Below are 24,350 nucleotides of genomic sequence, written 5' to 3' on the forward strand. Positions count from 1 at the left end.
CTCAAACTTGATGTCATTCAGCTTTTGTAATAGTATGCTTGCTAAAATAACTGCTGTCTAGTAAAAATGTGAATATGACTTGATATGTTTTATATGGTCTATTCTAAAGCCTACTTTATCAATGTTCATCGGACAGAAGTCCCTAAATTACAATTTTGACACAGATTTGACAGAGGTATGCCAAAAAGAAGGTAGGACTAATAATAATAAAAATAAATAAATAAAAACAAGTTTTAGACAGGCAGAAAATGACAAAATGTTAAGTTGGACCACAATAGAGAGACAGCACCTCTACAGACACTGTGGCTTTACGCAAATGTGAAAATACCAAATGACTGACTTATTACCTTATAACATGGTGCTGTTCGCACATTAGCTCATAGATGCTTGCATACCTCATTTTTTGGGGCAGTATAAATGCTACTTCATGACTGTCCAGCGCTCCTTCTCATTTTAGCACTGTGCTCATGCTTCACTATGTTCACCGGTTGGTCTTAAGTTTTATGATTTTAAAAGACGAGCAGGTAGCTTACAATGTTTCCTTTAGTTTACCTTTACAAACATGGTTGATGAAAACAGTGTTCATTTAGAAGACGCAGCATGAGCAGCACACTGCCAGACAAGCGGCTACAATTCTGTCTATGCAGGAGGCATTCAGGTGCAGTGTTAAGTTCTAGGTCACCTGCAAGCCCGATATACAAGTATTGTAGCTGTGTGTCTGAAACAGAAGTAAACAAACTTGAAAAATAAATATAAGCTAGGGGAGAAATAAGCCTGTTTACACATGCAGCTAAAAGCCTGTGTAGCTGAATTGACTGAAATACCAGCCTGTTAAGTCCGATGCACGAGACAACACTGAAAAATGCAGCTGAAATACTTTCTGTTGAGACACATCGATTGAGTCTAAGAGACTCAAAGTTAAATGTGTAAGGATATAGGACATTTCTATTAAAGGGTATAAAGGAATAAATTATTGTGTTTCTATATGTTCACTTTTTTAATATGCATTGTTGAAAAGCTGCACAAATTATTCTGTAAGTAAGCGCTGTTTCCGCAACAGCAACGATCTGTCGGCTGCTGCTACACGTTTTGCATATTTGAATCTCCTTTGTCATTCGCATATTGGCATTCAATAACTGATCAAAATTTTAAGTCACATTAGAATTGTTGCATGAATCAAGGTGTGATTTGGTGTGAAATAAACTGAGGTGCCAGGCTGGCACTGTAAGAAGTTAATAGCCTAAAAGATTTAGGCCACCTGTTCAGGAGGCACCTCACATTTGGTGTCTTGCGGGCAAGAGGCACCAAAAGGAAACATAAACAGGAGGCAAGTGGACCTCCAGATGGCTGAAGTCTTACCTGAATCCCAATCAGGATGCCCTTCTGTGGCAGCTTGAAGCCTGTGGAGAGCATAGCCTTCAGGAAGGCTGAATAAATGTTTGCTCCAAAACATGCTACCTGCAATAAAACAAATGGTTAGATCCACACGGGAAAGTATTAACACTGACTCTATAAATTAGATTGGTAAACCTCACAAGAATTAGCACAAAAGCTTGTGTTGTATTGTTTCCGAGATGCTTACTTCTCCAGTGGAGGCCATCTCACAACGAAGCACGGGGTCTGCATCCCTCAGTCGTGGCCAGGAGAACATGGGTGCCTGTTGGAAGAAGATAAGAGGGACAATTTTGTTTTGACATGCTTTCGAAGTAATGGGACATCACCTTGTGATGCTAATGAGTTGGAAATTAAACACCAACATTTCCTTTGAGAAAACACTTCTTTAGCTGTAACCAGCACTTACGTCACAGTGACATTTGTTAAGGTAGATCTAAAGACATCTTCCTAACCCCTAAAACAATTGTTTATGTCAGTTGCTTATATACAAAATGCCATCGTTTGACCTTTAAAACCTACTACTGCTAACACTAAAGCAGCAACAGACTGTAGCATCATACAGTATGTTTGCAGTCAACCAGAACCACTTCAGGGATTTCATGACATTGCTGCCACCTAGAGGTCAAACAGCTTGCATTCCCCAAACGTAACAGGTAAACCAACTTTATATCAGCTGCATATGTTTGTGAAATGTGAAGAAAAAAATGGCATATAATATCTGTTTTAAAATGAATAAAGTCTCAACCAATCTGTTTCATGCAAACAAGTATTTCTGTTTCACACATAAGTGAAAAGAAATCAAACATAAGTTTGGAAACATAAGACAGTTAAAGAAACTGAGAATATGAGTGGAACAGACAAAGAGATACTATCTGAAAAGGAAAGAGGCTTCTCAAAGACAAGGCTTCTGATATACTGTCTCATCCTGAGAAGGAGAGAAATGAGAAAACATAGGTGGCCTGACTGATCAGAAGAGGAGGACAAGTAGAAGAGAGGGGAAAAAAGAAGACAGTGAAGAAAGAAAACATGAAGGTAGAAGAAATGAAAATATTACACGATGACATGATGGAGAAAAGCTAAAAAAAATTAAAGGAAACTGGGTGAATAAAATGAAAGGAGACAGAAAAAAAAGACTAAATTTGAAATATTAAAAAGAGATTGTAAGGAGAACATGATTGGGAAAAAAAAGTGCAAGAAGAAGAGCAGAGGACAGTATCCTCTTTTTATTGTATTACAAATTAAGAATCGTTGGGCGCCATGTCGGAAGCCATTCTTATTTCTCCATTTTTCTCAAGGAAGACAACCCCATTACCTTGAAGAGAAAAAGGTGGTGTGGCGTTCTGTAATTCATGTGTACACACACACGTAGAAGCAAGGGCCACAAGGGGGGATTCATCCTTGAAGCAGGTTATCTAATCACCTGAATGTAATGTTAGCATACTAATGTGGGAAGGGACGAGGAACTAACATTGCTTATCATGGCTTTGTTCAGAGAGTCAGAAAAGGATAGGGAAGTATGCAGATAAAAAGGCAGAATATTAGCAAGAAAGTATGAATATATGGGAAGAGAAGAACATTTACAGACAGGGAACAAGAGAGTGAACTCCTTATTATGCAACAAAGGAAAGAAAAGTTAGTGATGAGGGATGAGTAGTAGAGCAGTATTTGTGAAATCCAGAATGAGTGAAACAAAGACATAAACTTACAGATCTGAGTAAAGAGAATTACCAGTATAAAGCCCCCCACCCCCTCCAGTTTTACCCACCACAGTGACTGCAGAAGTAAATCTACAGCAGCCTCTCTTCTTAATCATCAAAACTAGAGATGAGAAATGAAAGTGGAAATATAACCACAAACAAGAGGGATAATGGAGGGATGCGATTAGAAAAATGACATCACCATCACCTGTGGAGATTTTAACGCTCTGACAATTAGAAACCGTACACAAGCATGCATTTTAGAATCATCTCAAGAGTCTCAGTTTCTAATAGTGTGTCCTCCAAACGCAATGATGTGTCTCGAGGACAGAATGTATGTGACTGTCACAATAATCAAGGCTCTCTGACCACAACATCCTAACAACAAACACACAAACACTACTTCCCCATCTCCCTATCCCACACGGACCACCCACTCCTAAGAGACAGCAGAACTGCGAGGCTCCACAACATGAACAATGTTATCTTGGGGCACCAGCTGAGCTCCAGTGGAGAGGAGAATGAATAAAGTAAGACTTTTCCACATAATATTGTTGCTCACTGTTGGTTTTGTCGGAGGAGGACGTGGCAGCTGTGTAAATATATTCAAGGCTACATTTGTACTTACAGATTCAAATGACAATTCCCACTTTTTCACTTATGTTACTGACATATAAACCAAATAACTAAGAAATACTCAATTTTCTGAAAATCTATCTGAATCTATTGTGATATGAAGAGCTAAACAGTTGTCAGGGTATTACAAGGTGCCAACATTAACATCTCAACTGTCACTAAATAATTGTCTCAGTTTAAAACAAAGAATACAATTTAAACAGATCACTTTACAAAGTTTAAATGATGTCAGATGGTATTTAAAGTTCTTAATGTTTGATATGTAATGACCCGTTTAAAGGTGGAATGAAGTTCTTCCGACAGATATTTTTCATTATTCTCTATGAAGGAAGGCTTCTGAGTAAAAGTTTCATTTTCACATTCATCTCATTCTATGTTAAGACATTAACTCATCATCAGATATTTCTATACCAACATGCTTCACACTTGAGTAGTATTAATATGATGTCTTTACATTAAAGTGTTTCTATGTTGTTTATCTCTCTCAGGCATGTATTTTTCTTGGGTCATTAGGCTCACAAAAATGTGCCAGTTTCAGAAGTCACCATAACGATGCACATGCCATGGTCAAGGGAAACAAGAATACAACAGCTGGAAGTTATTTTTGTTCAGCCATTAAGTGCGCACTGGGGACAGACACCAAACCACCAAATCAGCTTCCTCCTCCTCCTCAAATGTTGTTTTCATGCTCTTCTTCCCTTCAGTATCATATATAAAATTGTGTTATTGTTCCTATGAGTTTGTATATAGAGACAGAAATTACACTAGAGGGACTTGTTAGTGAAAAGAAAACAACATGGCCTCAAATGAGGGACTGCCAAAGAGAAAAAAACAGAAAGAGCAACGAAGTGAGGTTTAGAGGGAATGAGACAAATTAATACGGACTCTCTGGAAGGCAACAACAACTTGTGCCTTGTGATTCAGACAACTAAGGCCGGATAAGGGTTTCAAACATCACAGTGTGTTTACAGTAGGGGCTTGATGTTATGACATAATGTGTTTAATAAGAGGAAAGAAATTAGCCCTACTTTGTTAAAGAATTGTAATTGAGGCAGGGTTTCCAGCATGGCCTTTATCAGTCAGCGAGTATGAAGTCTGTACCGCAGATTCCAAGTAAACAGGGAGTCTTTTAAACCTGGCACCTGGAGTATTCAGAGCTCTGATTAATATTCCTCACCACTGTGCAGCCTAGAAATTGAAAACTTTAGGTGGTGGGCAAGTGTGGGGGATTATACCTGCGTGATTGGCTCCAAACTACAGCCATTGTTACAGCAGCTCTGTTGTAATTAGACGGAGAAATTACTTTGGAAAAAATAGCTTTGGAACAGCTGGTGACACGTAAACTCTCTCATACCCAATCTAAGAAGTAAGCCTCCCAGCCGGTAAGAGAAACCACCTACTACACCACACCATCATGCCTAGATAGAGGGATGGAGCAGTAATTGCTGTCTTTGTTATATGATCTCATGAAAAGTTGTACTAGCAGAACCTACACTAGCTATTAAGACATCATACATGTAGGGCTCTATACCTAGAAGTTCAGGGACATGGTTATTAGGAACTTACATGGAAAGTTAAAAGTCACTTTTATACAACAGGTAGTTATTATCCCTGAACTCGCTATTGTGTGTGTGTGTGTATTAAACCTCCTAATTCTGAAAGTCTGTACTTTTAGAATTACATAGTCCTGCATGAGTATGAGAACAATGTACAACTTAGCAGGCATACAAAACCCTCTTAAACACATTGTATATTATGCAAACTCCCTGTCTGACCCCTAAGTTCAATCCATAAGCATGGCCTCTTTGATCATAATGTTACATGAGAATTGTTTAACTGGGGCAACTTTTTTTAGTTTCTATATTTTCATATAGCTGGATTGAAAGCTAACAACAAAGCTACAGTTAAAGCATACCTATCAAAATGAACAGTGAACAATAAACGAGCAGGGTCTAGAGCTGAAAATCTTTTTTGGAGGATGAATTATAGCAACACAGCCACAGGGATGTTTAACTACCAGCTGAGCAATGTTCAGAGTATAATGAAAAAGTAACATGAAAACATTTAAAGCGCATTTGTCATATCGGAGATGTCAATAACAGCATAAGTAATGGCTCTGTTCTATTCAAGTGCACCAGTAAGATATGGCAGGGTGAGTGTCAATCAGCAAGCAAGATTTGTAGACGAGATCTCTCTGAAACTGAAGCAACTAAACGCGGAACTCTTTTATCTTATTATTTAAATCTACAGCTGTGATATCGTTATATGATGATACCAGTGAAATCGGAAAAGCTTAGAATCCATCTGAAAAAAAAAGAGAACAAAAATAAAAGAGCTCGTGCAGGTCTGGAACACTGAATTTTAAATGACTAAACTAGCAAAGCATTGGGCAAAATTATGTTTACACCCTCAGGGGAGAATAATCACAGACAAATGCAGCAAAACAGAGTAACACTCTCAATGGGCATGGACAAGAACCACAAAATGTTGAATGGCTCAAGACTTTAAATTATCTTAGTATATCACATTCTGTATGTGTTATATATACTGTATGTATGTACTTTATAAAATATCATACTAAACTACAGTATGTGAAAGCCATTGATTAATATAGCAAAAGAGACCTCAACAGAGAGATTAAACAGGATTTATGTTGTGATCTCAGATGTAGGATAGACTGTAAGGGCAGTGAGAAGAAGTTCATCCATTATAAAATAGTGTACAGATATTATTTTAAACCCCTGAAACTGTTTCAAATGGGCTTAACCCCAGAAAATAAAAGCTGAAAATGTAACAAGGAGTGGGCACATTTCTACATGTTCAGGGGGACGGTCTCTTGGTACTAAGAGGTACTAAAAACCTTGATGAGTGGTTCAAACAAGACTCTCCACAGCTGTGTCTGTTAGGGGATAAATCTTTCATGCCACCAGGGCTTACTAAAGCACAGTTTTCTGACATACATTAGGGGTGCAACATCTTAGAGAGCATTGTGGGTACTAGTTACTGCATATAAAGAAATACTGTGGCGCCTGGATCGTTCCTTTCCACTGCCTTTTTTGGCATAGAGCTGCATTATGTCATAGTTGTATTTGTTGTTAAAATGAAGTAAACCTTAAAGGAAATTGCTAAACAGTGTGTAATTCTTTTCCCTGTGTGCTGAATTTGAACAAATATTAATGAAAGTGAAATAAAAGGAAAAATATAACTTAACTGAATGTGTAATCCCTTTTTACGCTTTTGGACTACTGTGACCTGTTAAACTGTCTTCTGTGAAAAACTCCTACCATGATAATTATCTCTGGTTCTTACAACTGCATCAAAGCCCTGCCAGCTTGTAACGCTATAAACTTCTTATTCGCTTATTTCTGTATTGTGCAAAAATTCAACACCACAGTTCAACAAATCATAACAGAAGAAAGCTGATCACATATTTCTCAGCAATAAACCATAACGTTTCCTGTCTTACCTTAATGCCGACATAGTCGACAGGAATGATGGGTTTCTCAAGCGAGGGCAGGCTGGCCTCATCCAAAGTTTCTCCCACCATCACTTTGGTTGCCACATTGATAAAGTCCACACCGATTGTTTTCGATACAAAAGGGAAGGAGCGTGACGCCCGCAGATTACACTCTATCACCTACAAGAGTACGTGAAACAAAACATTTCAAAAAGCAAAATGACACTCTTTGTTGGAAACTTTTCATTACTGTAATGTGAGCAACACAACTGAGAGATTCTAATTTGTATATGCATCACATTTTCCTCATGCGCACTTCAGCTAAACATAAACTGAAGGTAACATTGATTATAAAATTCAAGGTAATTTCAATTTGTGAGCAAATAGCATTTGCTCCAACCAGGGGAGAAAAGGTTAATCTATCAATTACGTACCATGACATCATTGCCTTTAACCAGAAACTGAGTGTTGAAGGGTCCAGATATTTCAAATGCTTGTGCAATTTTGCGGGTTGCAGTCTTAACCTGAGAGCAATGGAAAAAGAAAACAGACATGTACAAACTTATGATGGAGAAAAAGACTGCATAGAACACAAATTAAAAACCTTATTCTGATGGAATAAAAACTGAACTGTCATGAAAAAAAAAGACCTTTTTATGGTAAATGGTGATTTAGCTAACCTTTTCGAGCGCCCCTTGGCTTATGGTCTGAGTTGGCAGCATTAACGTGGCATCTCCCGAGTGCACACCAGCATCCTCCACGTGTTCAGTTATGGCATGGGCCAAAACCTGGAAAGACACAAAGTGATTAGAATATCTGAATGCAGATCACAGTTATGATAACAAACAGAAATCCCTATTCATGGCAACGCTGCTTTTTTGCAGCCTTGGTCAGTTCACCGATGAGTTACATTTTTCAGACATTTTTCAAGCAGCTGGCCTCCAGGCTTAATGTGTTTACCTTAGGTATGTGGCAGTGCTAGACTGTAGACGAAATGCAGAATCAGTATATGGTGACTTGGTTCAGAAATAATTAAAAAATCGGGTCAGCATTCACACTGAAAATCTATTGAGAAGAAAAAGCCTCTATTTGTTGACAGATGCAGTGACATACAATGTTCATAAATACACAGTGTCAAAAAAATAACTTCCTACATTTCACCCACGGGACACAGATCTGTATCACCAAGCAGCTCTGTGCGAGTATGTGTGTGCGTGTGTAAATTAGTGTCCGTGTCATTAGTTCATTTAAACTGCCGCTAACCACAGCATTCATTAGCACTCTTTAGATAGAACCTGTAAATAATACGTATTATCTCCGACTTTTCCACTCTCCCACACACTCATACTGTCACACGCGCACACACACACACAGACACACACACACAGTCTGACCAGGGATAATGAATAATGAAGCCTGTTTGGTATGCAATGAATGGACAACTTGTTAATGGGCTACTAAAGATAAAAGTGGAGGCTGTATTCAGGGAAAGTAGAAATAGAAAATCTACCATACAACCGGATTGCCCACGTTCAAACTGACACCCTTGAAATGACTTCTACAGCCTAAACAATAGATAAACAGTTCAGCATAAGTACCTTTGAGACTCTGTCACCCACTGCGACTTACAAAGCTATACAGAAATGTAAGTTATTAAAAGATAAATCAGTTTGTCGTTACATAAGCATGTTGGCATCAACCATGAGTGGGCTTCAGTTCGTCACAGGAGTTAACAGTATGTCAAGAATCAAATTTCGTTCTTTGTTCTAACTAAATGTGCCCCATCACATTTATTTTCTCTGGAATGCAACAGGACAGTATTCGCCATGCAGGATGTATGTTCATCAACTCAACTAGTTACAGTGTTAGTTTTCATATTACCACCTTTAATAGTATGTAAAAACTACCAGTAATTACTGAGAACCAACTTATTTAATTGATAATAGAGCCACATAAAATGCGGAAAATTAAAAAAAACAAATCTAATCTGTGGCACATGCCAATCAGATATGAAAGCAGCATGTTGATAAGAATTATTCTGATATGCCTTAAACTGATCTAATATAAAAAAAAGAGAAAATGTTAGTATCATTTAGTATCACCACTTTCCTGCATTTTGGTTTTAATGTATTCAGTTCTACCCATCAGTTCTGTCTGGGCTGTAATGTCTTTTCACTGAAGATGAATGAGATTACTTCCACTTTATTCATCTACTGGGCTCAATATCTTTCCTACCTTTCTATTTAAACTGCAGAATAATGGAGGACTGAATAATGCCAGTCTGCAGAGATGAATAACAATGATGTTTTAAATGAAAATATGGTCAAACAAGATGCCAATATAAATAAAGAGGGGCAATAATGTTGTTATACAGGATGTTGCACTGTGCAACATTATAACATACTATGAGGAGAATGTGCTTTACTGTGACTTACAATCTGTATGTTTTCTGTAATTACTCTAGATAGAAAATCATAATAGATCTGGTGCATGCTCTACTTTTAATGCTATGTTAAAGCAATGATCCTGTTCGCCCTTCTTTAAATACACAGAGGCGTTAGTCTTAGGCTTTTCCATATAACTAACAGAGCATGTCAGTATTGTCTCACCTTTCCACCCTTGGCCACAGCATCCACCTCTACCTCCCTGGCACCACGGATAAACTTGGTAATGACCACTGGATGTTCCTGGAGGAAACAAAGCAACAGGGTTATTTTCTAAATCTCTTTAACGGTGTGTAGTGCAATCTATAAGTTTTGCTTGTGTACTCTAACCCACTGGATTTTAAATGAATCAAAGATTCAAAGTTAAACCTGTTATAACTGAACTTATATCTCTGTTTTGCTTTCTACCATTCAGAGGTTGTCCAGAGATGGAGCTCCTGAAGGCTCCACTATGTTTTCCTGCCAGTCCATCACTGTATCTGCTTGTGTTTGTGTCAGAGCAGGTAATGCACAATGGGTAAAGACACAGATATATTTTTTACTAATATTCTCTACAACTTCTTCAAAACAACCTTACAGCTTCCAATTTCTGCTCAGATTAAAGAAAACTGATTTTTTTTAATGATAACTTTACCTCCATGGTGATTTGTCAGATTGCTTTCGATAGACTGTGTGTTTTGTAGTTAAGGGGTGAGTATTTTAAGTATTTAATGTATAGGGAAAATGTTTAATGTCTTCAGTTTGCAACTGAATTGTCCTGTTGTAATAATAAAAAAAAAATCTAAAATAAAAATGCTTTTGATCGTATGCGATTCCTGCACTTCTTATCTGTTTTGAATGTAATCTTCATTAAGCAAAAGCTGAAAATCAGTGATTTAACCTAATTGTCATTGTTTCACTGGAGTAAAAATATCCAAACAAAAATGTTCATATAGTTCAGTGTGAAACAAGAATGTTTTCTATGACCACGTTTGCTTTGGAGCTCTGTACTGTAGGTGCACTATTTTCATTTCACTGACCCCAAGTAGAGGCCCTTGGAGAGGCCAGCTGCCCCCAAGCCACCTGGGTGTTCAGTGAGGTAGATATGGGCACACAACACTAGCCGACAGCTATGCCAGCTGGTAGTATTAGTTAATTGAAAGCAGAGGGAGAAAGCAAGACAAAGCTAGAGTCTCAGAGTGTGTCAGTGCGCATGTGTGATGGAGAGAAAGAGATCATGTGTCTCAAAATGCTAATTCAACATAATTAAAAACAGAAAAATTTAAAACCAAGGTGAGAGTTTTGGAAGAGGCAATATGACTCTCTCACATGTGCAGGCAGACTAGCACACACACAGAATTAACTCTGATCTCACCTGGGAAACCTGAGTGGCCTCCTCCAAGAAGCGTTTCATCTCCTCTTCTCCGTACACAACGTTCATTGCCGAGCCACTAGATTAGATTCAAAGAAGGGAGAAAGACAGAGAGAGACGGTGGAGGAAAAAAAAACAACAAAAAAGAGTGTGAGGGAGAGAAAACAAAAGGCCACAGGAGAGGAAGAGAAGCAAGTAAACGGGAGAACATACAAGCTTCAAATCATTGTTCAAAACACTCATTATCTCTGTTGCATCACTATTACCATCGGGAACAAGGTCTGAAAACAGTCAAAATAAGGCAGAGAGAGAGAGAGAGACAGAGAACGAGAGAAGAACAGCTATTTAGGTCGAAAAGCACTCCAGGCTCCTGAAAACGAGTTCAAAACTTTGTCATTAAAAAAACAACAGATTTGGGCAAGTTTTGTTGTGCTGTTTTTTGATTTTAGACTGCTAGCTGGGCTATCCTCCTGTTTGAAAATAAAAGGTACAGAGAAAAGGGAGGAAGGCCATAAGCTCATAGAGTCTTAGATTTATTCCTCAGCTGCTTTTAGCTCAGAGACAGAAGACATATGTCCAACCACCAAATTAATACTGAGCCTTCATTTGAGCACAAGTGCTTAAAAGATTCACATGCATTTACATTCAGTACGAGAGCAAACTTGACACTTGTTTTTGTATCAGTGTTCAGTGAATCTTCAGTTGGCCCAATATGAACAAACATGAAGAAATACAACACAGCTTTGGTGTACGCATCTGAAACAATATCGCCAAATTTAATAGATCGTACAATTCTAAAAACAATGGCATCACAATACATTCACTTGTGGTAGGTGAGTAAGGTTGTTTTCATGCTTGTGTTTATTACTTGGCTCTAATTGGGTACACCGCTCACCCACACACATATGCTTTCACACAGACAGAAATTCCTCGCAACTGCTGAGTATTTGCATTTCACTGTGTCACACCAACATTGAGCTTTGCAGCACTTGTCAGCAGTGAAGAAATTAGACGTTTTCCAAATGTCTCAGCTCTGTATTGACATTCTGGGAGCCAATTTACTTAAAAAAAAGTTGATTAGATAAAACAGTTAAGTTAGAGTCTAATCTTGTGTCTAGTACATCACTGTACAGCTGTGCCTATCAGCATTGGCATGTCATAGCAATGAAACTACCGAGTAAAGTGTTTTAATAACAAATTATATTTGATGGACTTACACAGTATGCAAACAGGATTTTGGCTGTAAGAATTGCTCTTATAAGTAATTTCATGAATATATTTTAGAGCTAAATACATCAAAGCAGACTTTTGGTGTGTGTCTGTGCATTTTAATGCTAGAAAAATAAATTCAGGAATCTGACAAGGAAGCAAGGGTTTGGTGTGTAAATGTGTGAGTTTGTGCATATGTACCAAGAAGAACATTCTAAAGCCATTACCAAGTATGTCAAAGGGGTAGTGTGAAAACACTTTGGGGATAGGAAAGATTAGAGAAAGCTACAACCTATACTGATGCCAGAAGGGAGGGGAGGTGAGGTGAGGCGAGGAGAGGAAAAGGGAAGAGAGGAGAGGATCTTCCTTTTAAAATGAACTCAACACACGTGAGAATAATAAGAAGAGTATATTGTAAATAAAAATAATAATAATCACCTGTAAAAGAAATTGAATGATTATGGCTACTGGTAAATACTGCTTGATGTCCCCTTGTTGTATTTAACCATTTAGATATGTTGTAGGGAACTAATGCTCAACGTATCAGATTTACCACAATACCTAACAAGTACAGACAGATTACTTTTTCAAAGGCCACCACAGCTTGCATGTCAAATCATAAAAAGTACAAAACTCTATTATTCTGTACATGTAGTTTACTCTTAGTGACACCAAATCCTGTTAAATATAGGGTCCCCATCATCATCATGAAATATACTGGATACAAATGTCACTGCATGATTGAATGAGCATTTGTGAAGCTTATTAATTCATTAATCACATAACAAAACTGCATTTTACTACAGTAAGTTAGTTCATGCCTCAACCCCCAAAACTGCACTGTTCTCTGTTTTATCTCCTGTGTTTGTTATTATATATAATGTATTGGCACAGGAAAACTAATTCCATTTAGATTATTTAGCCTTAAAGTTCATATTATTTCTTCTTCTTCTTGTTCTAAAAAACAAACAGTACTACATTATACTACCCTAAGACTACTGAGTGTTTGTTTTTGAAGAGGCATGGCTCAACAAAAACCTCACAGATATAATCATTTAACCTAATGGACTAACACCGAACACTTGCAAACAGGATTACATTAGTAACTGCTAAAACTCATGGCAGTGGGGTGTGTGTGTCTGTCTTTATCAGCACGGAATGGTGGGTCAACACAGTGGTGAGAGTTTAGCAAGGGTGAGATTTATGATAGTGAAGTATCGTCTTTCTATCTGACAAGGAAATTTACAGTATAACTCATCATGGCCGTTTATATCCAACAAAGCACCAACAACAGACAGCGAGTAATCATAGCTCGTCCGGATACGTTTTTCATCATCAAGCATATTTAAAGAAAAGTTCTCATGAGACTTCAACAACATACAGTATCAACTTTATCACTAGAGGGAGAAACCAGGTCTACGCACATGCAAAACAATCACATAAAGCTGCCCCCAGGTCCCACCTCGGTCTCACAGACCATGTGACTGTAATCTAATTCCACCACAAAAACCTACCAACCTTGATAAACTGACCAAAGTGGTCTGGAAAGTCATTAGAGTGTGGTCAGACAGAGAAGGTTGCATCGGTAAAACAAAGAAGCTGGTGATGGACTTTAGGAAATCCGGGAGGCCCGTCATCCCTCTCTCTATACAGGGGGAGGAGGTGGAGGTTATATCTGAGTTCAAATACCTGAGGGTTCTTGGACAACAAACTGACTGGTCTAAGAACTCAGCAGCACTGTACAAAAAGGCCCAGATCCGGGTGTACTTTCTGAGGAAGCTCAGGTCCTTCAACGTCTGCAGCACCATGCTGCGGATGTTTTATGAGTCTGTGGTTCCAGTGTTATCTTCTATGCTGTGGTCTGCTGGGGCGGTAAGGTGGCAGACACTAATAGGCTGAACAAACTGATCAGGGCTGGTTCTGTTCTGGGGGTGAAGCTGGAACCTCTATATGTTGTAGCTGAGAGGAGGATGCTGTCCAAACTCCTCTCAATCCTGGAAAATCCCTTCCACCCACTACACAGTGTGCTGGCTGGACAGAGGAGCACGTTCAGCCCCTCTATCCACTCTCATCCATCTCATAATATACTATAATAATATAATATAATATATATATATATATATATATATATATATATATATATATATATTGAATTTTCTGTACTGATGTTAATGTGTATTTATGTTGGTGTGGATCTTTTCTGGTTGTGGTTCCCTTTCTTTCTGTCTGAGTTGAGAACAACTTTAAGAAAGCAAAACTATTTCCCTCTGGGATTAATAAAGTCTTTTGAATCTTAAATCAGTAAGTACATTGTGATGTGACTGTCATCAAAACCATCACCAAATATCAGAAGCCATGGATGACTTGGGAATTTGTGAACTGTTGAGCGTCTAAAACTCAGGGGACAAAGAAAGCCTGAGGTCAGCAATAGTAAATCTCTCTAGGGGCATGTAAAAGACAAAGCACGTGTATAATGAGCAAATCTAAGGGCAACTCTCAACCCGTAGAGACAGATGCCTATGGCAAGACATTCACATTGACATGAATTCAGACATTCATGAAAGCCCCGCATCCCATTTTTGTGACGACATCCCCCCTCTGTGATGAACTGAATGGCTTCTTCACACGGTTTGATGAACATTCATCATTTTCATTACACCATTGGGTAAAACACCAGCAGTCCCCAGTGACCAGATTCTATGTCTGTCCCCCAGCAGTATGAGGAAAACCATATCCCAGTTTATGGGACTTGACAACCTTCCTGGGTATATACTATCAACACAGGTGTTTGCTATGCAATACATTGCTATGTTGCAATAGTACAGATAAATTTAGTTACTTATTGATTGTATTATAGGTCTGAAGGTCTTAATTCAGTAGTAAAAGTTGGTCCTGACTTATTTACGATAGGAGCATTTTAATCTCTCCTACATGTAAACCATGTCATTCCTGCACACTGCTGCTCTGCTACTAGAGGACTTTATCCTCAATTAAACTATTGCTGCTCAAGGAGTACCTAATAATTACGTGCTATGCGTCCGATTTTTCTTTCTTTCTAATGTTATGAAATAACTGCATATCATGCATGTCAATCCGCACAGATGAAAATTAGACCTCAACTAAATTTTGCTACACTGTATTTTAATTATGGGGGTATGATAATAAAGATATTTTGAATCTTTAATTACGAGGTGTTAGTGCTAGAATTACTGGTTTAGGTGTTGGTAACGGGCCCGTTGGCTGACTTGATCAAACCTACCTGAGAACATAGGAGGGGCGAAGAAGACAAGGATAGCCCACCTGGTTGGCAAATGCAAAGGCATCTTCCTGTGAAAGGTGAACAAAGCACAACAAATGTTACAAAGACAAATGGCAGGAAGGGTGCCATGTTATTAGAGTGATGCCAGTATACATGAAATCCCTTGAAAATACACACTGTTGCTGTAGGAAGTAGAGATGTAAAGCGATGTCAAAACAATTGCCTGCTCCAACTCTTGTTGGCTCTAAGGTACAAAATGATTGATATACTGTAGTATTCTAACAAACTCACACAACAGCAATAAAAACATGTCTATTTTGAATCTATTTTGCACACATCCTCATAGTAATAACCCCCTCATACTGTAAGCTCAATTTTACCCACTCTGAAGTCAACCACACACATTTTAAATTGCTTCAAGATTGAAAGGTGCACTCCCATATCTGCCAAAAACAGAACACTGTCAAAAGAGTAACGGGGAGAGTATAAATGTTCTTACAGTCATAAAGTGGGGCTTCATTTCACCTCCCTTTTCATTTTCTTTTCTTCTACTCAGTTCAAATAAAGAAAAAAGAGGAAAAAAAAACAGTATGAGTCATAGAAGGAGTCTAGCAATGAGAAAAATGCTGTATGTCCTTCTCCTCAGCATCATCATCATTATCGGCTTTGCTCTTTCTTCTCCATCTCTCTGCAGGTCTGGCGGTTTTCTCTCTGTCATTACCCACTGTTCACTCACCAGGTGGAGTACCATTTACAAACACAAAACAGCTTCCCAGAGATGCAAGCAGTATCTCCCCACGGCTCTTCTGAATTATTCCAGCCCAATAAAAACAAACTGATTTTTCAAGATCAGCAGGAAAATAGAAGATGTGGGTAGACTCAAGAGAGACACAGAACTTTATCTGTGCATGCATACTGGCTAATCGCTCCTCAGTGGTACATAAATACGTGAGTGACGGAAATGGAAGAGACATATTTCAGTGCTGACTGCAGACATTTTTCAGTGCTCCACATGTATCCACCGAAGCACCTGCCAGTGCTTTATTCAGAGGAAGCAGGGAGTGAGTTGAGAGGGCCAAACACAAGAGAAATGCTTAACTGGTCATTTAAGTAGTGGGGTACAGTGCTTTTACAAGGAGGAAAGTTCTAAAAATAAAACAATTTGTGAGGGAAGGCATGGGGCTGTAAATTACAGGTAATCTTATGTGTGTTTGGTAAGGGTGTGAGGAAGTCAAAACCAAATCACAGCAATTCTTTTTGGACATTAATAATATAAACCAACAGAACAGTAGCATAATAGGGTTTGTCCATTAAAACAACGATGTAAGTCCTCAATTAACATCAAGCAGATCTTTAATAGACCCTTGACATTGTTAATGTTGTATGCATATGCACATATGCACACTGAGGCCCATGTGCTTCAATGGCATGTGTTTACTAATGCAAGTTCATTTATTCAAAAGGGCTAATGGGCCATTGGAAAACCCTTTTGTATTTATGTATTTATTTCTACATCTGAAAATGGTTGAATTGATTAGAAATGCAGTAAAACTGGCCTTATTTAGACTGGTTGAGTGTTTAGAGAATCAACCATGATGGGCTCGATTAAGACTTACAGAATGGTCAGAATCAATAAACTTATTTTGAAACCTGTCAGTCTATTCCTATTCTGAGAAATAAAGACTATGTGAGAAATGCCATGCCAACTAACTAAAGATCTCTTACAATGCCGTGTACTACTCTCTTCACAGAGAACTGGCTCTAACCACAACAGAAAATGGAATGGGAGCAATGCCCAACTGAGAAAGAGGACAAATACATTAGTGTGTCTGGTTTGAGAAATGGAAGCCTCACAAGTCCTCAACTGGCAGCTTCATTAAATAGTGCCTGCAAGATACCAGTCTCACTGTCAACAGTGAATAAGCAATTCCAGGATGGTGACCGCAGACATTGGACAAAGGAAAGAAATGTTATGGACAAACAAATCTGGCTGAGGTGCTGATATCACAAAGTAAATTCCAGAGTCTGCATCTTATGATCCAATCTCCTTCATACCAGCATACCAGTATAAAACTCCATTCCAAAGTTGAAGCACAGTGGATGGAGCATAGTGACTTGTAGCTGCTTTCTCAGGTCCAGACAAGGTGTCACAGTCAAGCTGAAGTAAATGAACACATTTATAAATGTATCTTGCAGAATAATGTGAGGATAACTACCTGCCAGCGAAAACTCAGTAGAGGTTAGGTGATGCAGCAGAATGGCCCTACAGTTTGAAGTAATAATAGTAGGGAAACATGTTTTCCTGCCATCAAATTACTTCCAATTCTTTTTAGGCTGTTGTATTAAAACCACTTCCACCGGCTATAAATAGCCTTGGCCAGGGTAAAAGACTGACCAATTCTACAGTACCTTGTGGTGCTCTACAGACTACGTAGTCTTCATTCAAAAATTTAAATTACTTTGTAGAATCGATCTCAGACACTCTGACTTGTTGTGATGACATTTTAATTATAGGTTACTTCAACATTCACTTGAATAAGGACTTTTGATCATTTAATTATGCGAAGTGTCGGAAAGTGTCTCTGTTTTAACAAAATCTTTCCTATCATTGAAAAGAACCTACAATGATGAGCATTGTTAATTCATAACTTCTATCAAGATTTCCTAGTAGCTTTAAAATTGCAAAACAAACAGCATGTTTCCTATAATATCATATACATTTAGTCATTTGGCAGACGCTTTTATCCAAAGCAACTTACAAGGCAGAGCGTAAGGAGGTCTTAACCAAGGAGCTCTACTGGAGGATTTGAACCATGGTCTCCCACATGGAGGGCAAAGATGTTACCACTACACAACCCAGCCGGAACATCAATATTTTAAGCCAAATCATACAGACATGTAATTAATTTCAACTGCTATACTGATTATACTAATCTGTATGAGCATGTGTAGGCAGGTGACTTTTTACTAAATAAGAAGCCTAATTTCAGATAAAGGTGAGACCCCTGGTTATTGGCCAAGCCAGACACAGACATCAACTTGATGAGTTAACAGCAAGTCTAATATTTGCGTTATTCCTTAAAGCCTGACAACCAAGAATCTTGTTGTCACATTTGATTCTCCCTTCTCATTTAATCAGCACAATAAAGATGATTGCAAGATTGCTTTCTTTCACTGCATTATGTGTATTCCCCTTACCAGAGAACTTAGGGCCTTCCATGGAGCCTGGGCTACCCCAAGGTCATCTAGGATACTAGAGAAGACTGAGCGTTCCTCAGCTCGGTCAATCTGCAGGGGGCTCGTCCCAAGAATCTTCACCCCATTCAAATGCAAGGGTATAGCCAGGTTGTTGGGAATCTGGCCTCCCACTGACACTATGCTGCCAGAGCAACCCTGTTGAGGAGAGGAGAGGATGTGCAAGATAAAAAGAAGAGAAATAGCAGGTATAATAACAGAACAAGAAGAGAAAGGAAGAGAAAAGACAGGAGAAGGGCAGATACTTTGTCAATTCTTGGACCTTCTGTCACAAGGCTATCGGCCAAGATTTACAGTCTGAAACCTGCAGCCAGTTCCAATTATTCTGGCCACTGATCACAGAGTGAAAATATGGAACAAACAAAAACAGTTGATCTTAGTCATGCCGTAGGTTTAGTTATGACTAGGGGTGGTGTATATGGGTGTGTGTATATAAGTGTCAATGCTCCTTTTAATAACACCATGCAGCCCCTTTTCTGGTATAGCTGATCCAGAGGGGATGCTGTTTCCATGGTAATGTCAGGTTGTATCTCTTCATTATTCATTGGCCTGCTCTCCTGCTCCTGTCCAAGGTTTCTCTTCATGCTCTAATGCCATATTTATCACGCACACACAAAGAAAATGGGGACTGTAGCTGTGAGAGGGGGATTGATGGCTATCTCTGCGAACAAACAAACACTTAATCACACTCTGATCCCATTGCAACTTTAACTGGATTACAATTCCTCTGCAAGGGAAAATCAGTGGACATTAATACACAGAGACACAACACAACATAAATACAAATAAACCAACAAACATATTGTGCAGGGAAAATATCAGAGAAATAGTCACTATTTGTGTCAACCCGCATTTTTTGGACAGTAAGGTGGAAATTATGTACTGTATCAAAACATATTTTGCTTAATATATCTAGTCTGGTCTGTGTGAAATCAAGTTAATTAAAATAAGATTCAACAAACTAAGTGGTTATAAGAAGTTGACCTCTCCAGAGGTCACACTTAATGTAACTACATGTTTAACAGTTTTTGGGTTTCCATCTAAGTACATATAAATTCAAATCAGCAGTGAGGTACTGGTCTTCAGGTCTGCAAATATTTCATCCATGCCACTCTAAGCAGGGAATGTTTATTTTTTCCTCAGCTCTGTGGACGTCTGCTCTGTGAAAATCCAATGACAATAAGTCATAGACATGCTGATAAAGGTTGACTTCCATATTTTAAATAAAGATTTTTTTCTTGAAACTACAGTCATGTCAAAACAAATAAAAATTATTATGCTATTATTTATATGTATGTCTGTGTGTGTATGCTAGTCTTAGACCAATAACTCGGTCTATCTGTTTTTCTTGCCTCTGACCTGGCTAACGTGATTGATTTCTCTCATTCTAAGTCTTATGTAATTGATCAATACTAATCTGCTATGCAAAAGCTTGGAATGACGACAATTCAATATTTCAATCACATTCCTCTTAATAAACATGAATATATACAGTAAGTAGTTATTATTATTGAAATAGATCTGTGATAAATTGTTGACCTGGACAAATTGCCCTGCCTCACTCCTTTCATAGACACACATACCAGTCTAGACTAGGAAAATTTATATTGTTTGTGATTCAGCAGTCAGAGCTCTAGTGTCTTAGGGTTGAGTGTAAAGCTGCACAAACCCATTGTCAACCAATACACAATAAATAGGATAACTGAAGCCCAGAATTTTTGTGTTTTGATCAAATTTCACTAATGAAAAACACACGATACACTACATTCATAAGTTTGGGGTTATTTAGCAATTTTCTTGTTTTCCATAAAAACCTATTTACATGTTTTGAGTAGTGCAAACACAATTTCATAAGGGCTTCTATTGATCAATTAGTAGAATTGATCAATAGAAGCAAACATTATTATCATTATTAGCACTGCTGATGATGCCCCTCCATATGCCTTTCATATTATTCGATTTGCTTTTCATAACCACAAACTTTAGAACAGTAGTTTTAGCCCCAACCTCTTGCTGGGTGATGTCCAGGATGCGTTCCAGGGTCAGCTCTTCAAAATAAAGACGGTCACACTCGTCAAAGTCAGTGCTGACAGTCTCAGGGTTGTGGTTTACCACCACACTCTTCTTGCCCATCTGTCTCAAGGTTCTGATGCTGGACACTGCACACCAGTCAAACTCAACACTGCTCCCTGGTGAATTAAACCACAAATTCATTTAAGTATCACAAATTAATTCTATATGGTGTAGCCTCCACAACTGTGATAAATAGAACTGTTTAACTGTTTAAAATAGGTTGATACACCTTTTGTGATAAACCTATTTTTAAAAAATAAATTGGACTCACCAATGTGATAGGGCCCACAACCAAGAACCATAATTCCCTGGTCTTTAAAGTCAATATCGTGCTCCTGGTGAAGGGAACAATTTGAAAAAAACATTGTTAACGATGGATGGTGTGAACAATAATAACAAAAATTATCCATCTTGCTAATTATTATATATTCATACATTTTTGTGATTGGATTAGCTAGAATTCCACACACAGTTAATCTAAAAAGTAACCACCCATATGCAACCTGTCACAGTTTATTTTTATTTTCCTACAACATGGAATCATAGTCAATTCAGTGTGGCTTTTTGATTGACAAACAGAAAAAGGTGAAAATCGGATCTCTACAAAGTAATCCAAATTTAAAAAAAAATAAAATAAAAAAAAGGTTTTGGATGTTACACAATGATTTAAATGGAGATCACCTGAGCTTAGTTTTCAGTGATAGTGGTCACTTGCTGGCTAGGTTCTTTGCTAGTTGAATCTTTAAAGCAGAGTAAACTCTCTCAGACGTTAACTGGAGGAGGGTTCTATGGTATGATGACTTTTTGGCCATCGGACTGAATGCAGAGATTAAAACGTCCAAGGGGGGTGAATACTTATTAAAGGTACACTGAACAGCGTTTCTTCTCTGTGCTCTCGGGGACCACTTACCCGACCATGATAGGTACAGTACAGATAGTTGGTCATGGCTGGATACTCAGCTGCCAAGGTGTCAATCTGAGAATAGATAAAAAATATTGATTTCAATGTTTCAATGTTAATACTTTTACTACACATTTTGTTAATTTGCCTCAAAACACATGCAACTAATACATTGGGTATTATTCCATAGTGGTATAAATGTAGTAAATTCGTAATACAATTCTGACTGTGCAAGTAAAGGCTGATATAGTTCTGAGCCCTTTGACTTTGACTGAATGTAACAATAAAACAGAAGCTTTAAGAATTTCAGATTATATAACTCGTACAGGAAACTCCTAAAGTTTGGAGTGATGCTCACCTGTTTGACCCAGGGTCTGATGCCGTGAGTAAGCCTCAGCTCTCTCACTGCTCGTTCACTGGAGCCCAGACTCTGACTAATCTGCAGATCTGAGAAGCCGTCCTGCTTAGCCTTCAGAAGCAGCTCCTCGGGTACTGTGTCACTGTAGGAAAAGGCAATTAGTAATGTTAACTATATAGCAGTTCATTCATCATTAATCATTATGGGCCTCATATTTTTCCTCACAGTTTACAGGATCTAATCTTTGCTGAGAAACTTTCAGACATATTTTACACCATTTACACTGCAGCAATGGTACTCACAACAAGGGTAGTTGTTTTGTTTCATAATGAAGTCCAAATTTATTAAAAAAGAAAATTACTGTTTATTCTGGTACCACGTTATATTGTTGATACGAATCATGCAGTGTGAGAAAAACGGCATACTAAGTACAGTCTACTAAGGTACACCAAAAAACATTTATTTCTTTTGGAATATTTTGTGCCCTCTTTTATATATCTGTGTATTCCAGTGTCTACTAAATGAAGAGGATCAATCCAGTCAATCCATCAGTATGTCATGACTGTCCTGCCTACCCAGTGATATGGACAGGAGGGAATATCCCACCTCAGAACGATCAATAAGGCATCAAAATACGAGACACAGAGGTGCCTGAGCACCAGATTGGCCTTTATTGCACATCGCACTCTCCCTCGCCACTCTCCCACTCTCAAATAAAGGCTAAAATGCCCCAAAACAATCTTTAAGTATTTCCTAGAAAGGTAGCCCACAGTTTATCCAAGAGTGACCTGGGTTTCAATGATAGTTGGGAAAGTGCAAACAGCTAACAACTTCCTAATAAGAGAGAATAATCAAATAGGAATGCTGGGTTTTCTGTATAGATTTGTAGCATATATTTCTATATATTTGTAGTTATTGTAATATAACTGAATGTGTGAAATTCTGTTGGAGTCCCTCTGCTTGGTCATGACATTTCAGTGCCTATTAAAATAGTATTATAGTATTATGCATTATGTATTTTTTATTCTTTGTTAAAAATAGTAAAAGTAAAAGTAACAGATTTGGAGATACTGGAAGACTGTTATCCTCTTGCTTTCTGTGGTTTGAGCCAAGTTAAACTTAACACACAAATGCGTTGATAAAATTGATATTGATCTTTTCATCCTCTCACTAAGAAAGCAACAAGCGTAATAATGTAATAGGGAGAGACAATAGGAAGGAATTCTTATTCCTGGTGAACCACAATTTGCTCTCCCTCCTCCTTATCTGAATTATTTATGACCTTGTGGTGTAACAATATTGGAAATGTCAAGTGTATTTTAACTCCCACTGCACATGACTGGGCTGAGAAATAACAAACAACGAAAGGAGAGAACAGTAAGCGCTCGAGTCAGAATTACAGGAAGAAAGCACATTTGATCTGAGGGCTTGTCATCTGTACAATTACCCTGTTTGGTAAATCCGTTTAAAGTGAGGGAGGAAATCCTCTGGATGCCATGAACTTCACCTCAGAGACAAAACGTAAAATACATATTAAGACAATGCAGGGCATATGTGCATGTGTATGTTTGTATACTATAACATCCTCTTACAATTCAAAAACTGTGTGCGTGTTTTTTTGACGATGTCTGGTCATGCTTTATTTTAAAGCAATATTTCACTGTGATACATAGTGGTCCAGTGCTTGCAGGGGTGCCATTAACTCTGAATAATCACCTTAATGCATGTCATTGTGCTGCAATATTACCACATCGTACAACTTTATTTCTAACTGTTTAAAACTAGACACTGCAAAAACAAAAACAAGTTTAAAAAAGAAATAATTTGTTTCCACTAGCTTCTATAGCCCATATTGAGAATTTAATTAAATGCTCTGATAGTAGTTGTTAGTATATACTCACTACTTGACCACAGAGCAATTTTCCAAATACAGTACTTAAAGGTGAAGAAAACACTTTGAAAATAGACTGTATAAAACAGAGATACTTATTTTTTTCAAGAAGTGAATTTACACTTCTAATCTTAACCTACACAGTGATCCTAACATGAAATGTGATTCTGTACAAACAGAGGAATAAAATGCCCATTCCTTTTGAATGATTTCACTCATTTAGCAAAAATACCCTTCCAATCCAAACTACAGCAATAAAGGCCCCAACACTCTAACACAACTACACAATGAGCCTGCTGACCAACAGAGCCTAAAGCCCACCTGTACTCAGCCCTACGCTCCATCAGTCTGGCAGCAGTCTATTGTTGTGTTCCCATCTCAATGTCCCCTGCTCCAACTGCAGTGGAGACTAACACAGCCTTCT

General features: G+C 38.1%; 1 protein-coding gene across 1 annotated transcript in view; it reads right to left on the minus strand.

Annotated features, from left to right (window-relative positions):
- Positions 1–24,350, minus strand: part of cps1 (carbamoyl-phosphate synthase 1, mitochondrial) — a 46,607-nt gene that overhangs the window by 4,810 nt on the left and 17,447 nt on the right. Inside the window, exons 22-34 of the mRNA XM_026375600.1 lie at positions 22,036–22,177; positions 21,687–21,752; positions 21,048–21,111; positions 20,711–20,892; positions 18,647–18,841; positions 15,449–15,516; positions 10,984–11,059; positions 9,795–9,872; positions 7,866–7,973; positions 7,620–7,709; positions 7,195–7,365; positions 1,583–1,657; positions 1,360–1,458 (exon numbers count right to left, since the gene is read on the minus strand). Of these exons, the coding sequence (XP_026231385.1) occupies positions 1,360–1,458; positions 1,583–1,657; positions 7,195–7,365; positions 7,620–7,709; positions 7,866–7,973; positions 9,795–9,872; positions 10,984–11,059; positions 15,449–15,516; positions 18,647–18,841; positions 20,711–20,892; positions 21,048–21,111; positions 21,687–21,752; positions 22,036–22,177 (1,414 nt within the window). The remainder of the gene's footprint in view (positions 1–1,359; positions 1,459–1,582; positions 1,658–7,194; positions 7,366–7,619; positions 7,710–7,865; positions 7,974–9,794; positions 9,873–10,983; positions 11,060–15,448; positions 15,517–18,646; positions 18,842–20,710; positions 20,893–21,047; positions 21,112–21,686; positions 21,753–22,035; positions 22,178–24,350) is intronic.

This window comes from Anabas testudineus, chromosome 21 (genome assembly GCF_900324465.2).
Source record: "Anabas testudineus chromosome 21, fAnaTes1.2, whole genome shotgun sequence".
NCBI lineage: Eukaryota > Metazoa > Chordata > Actinopteri > Anabantiformes > Anabantidae > Anabas > Anabas testudineus.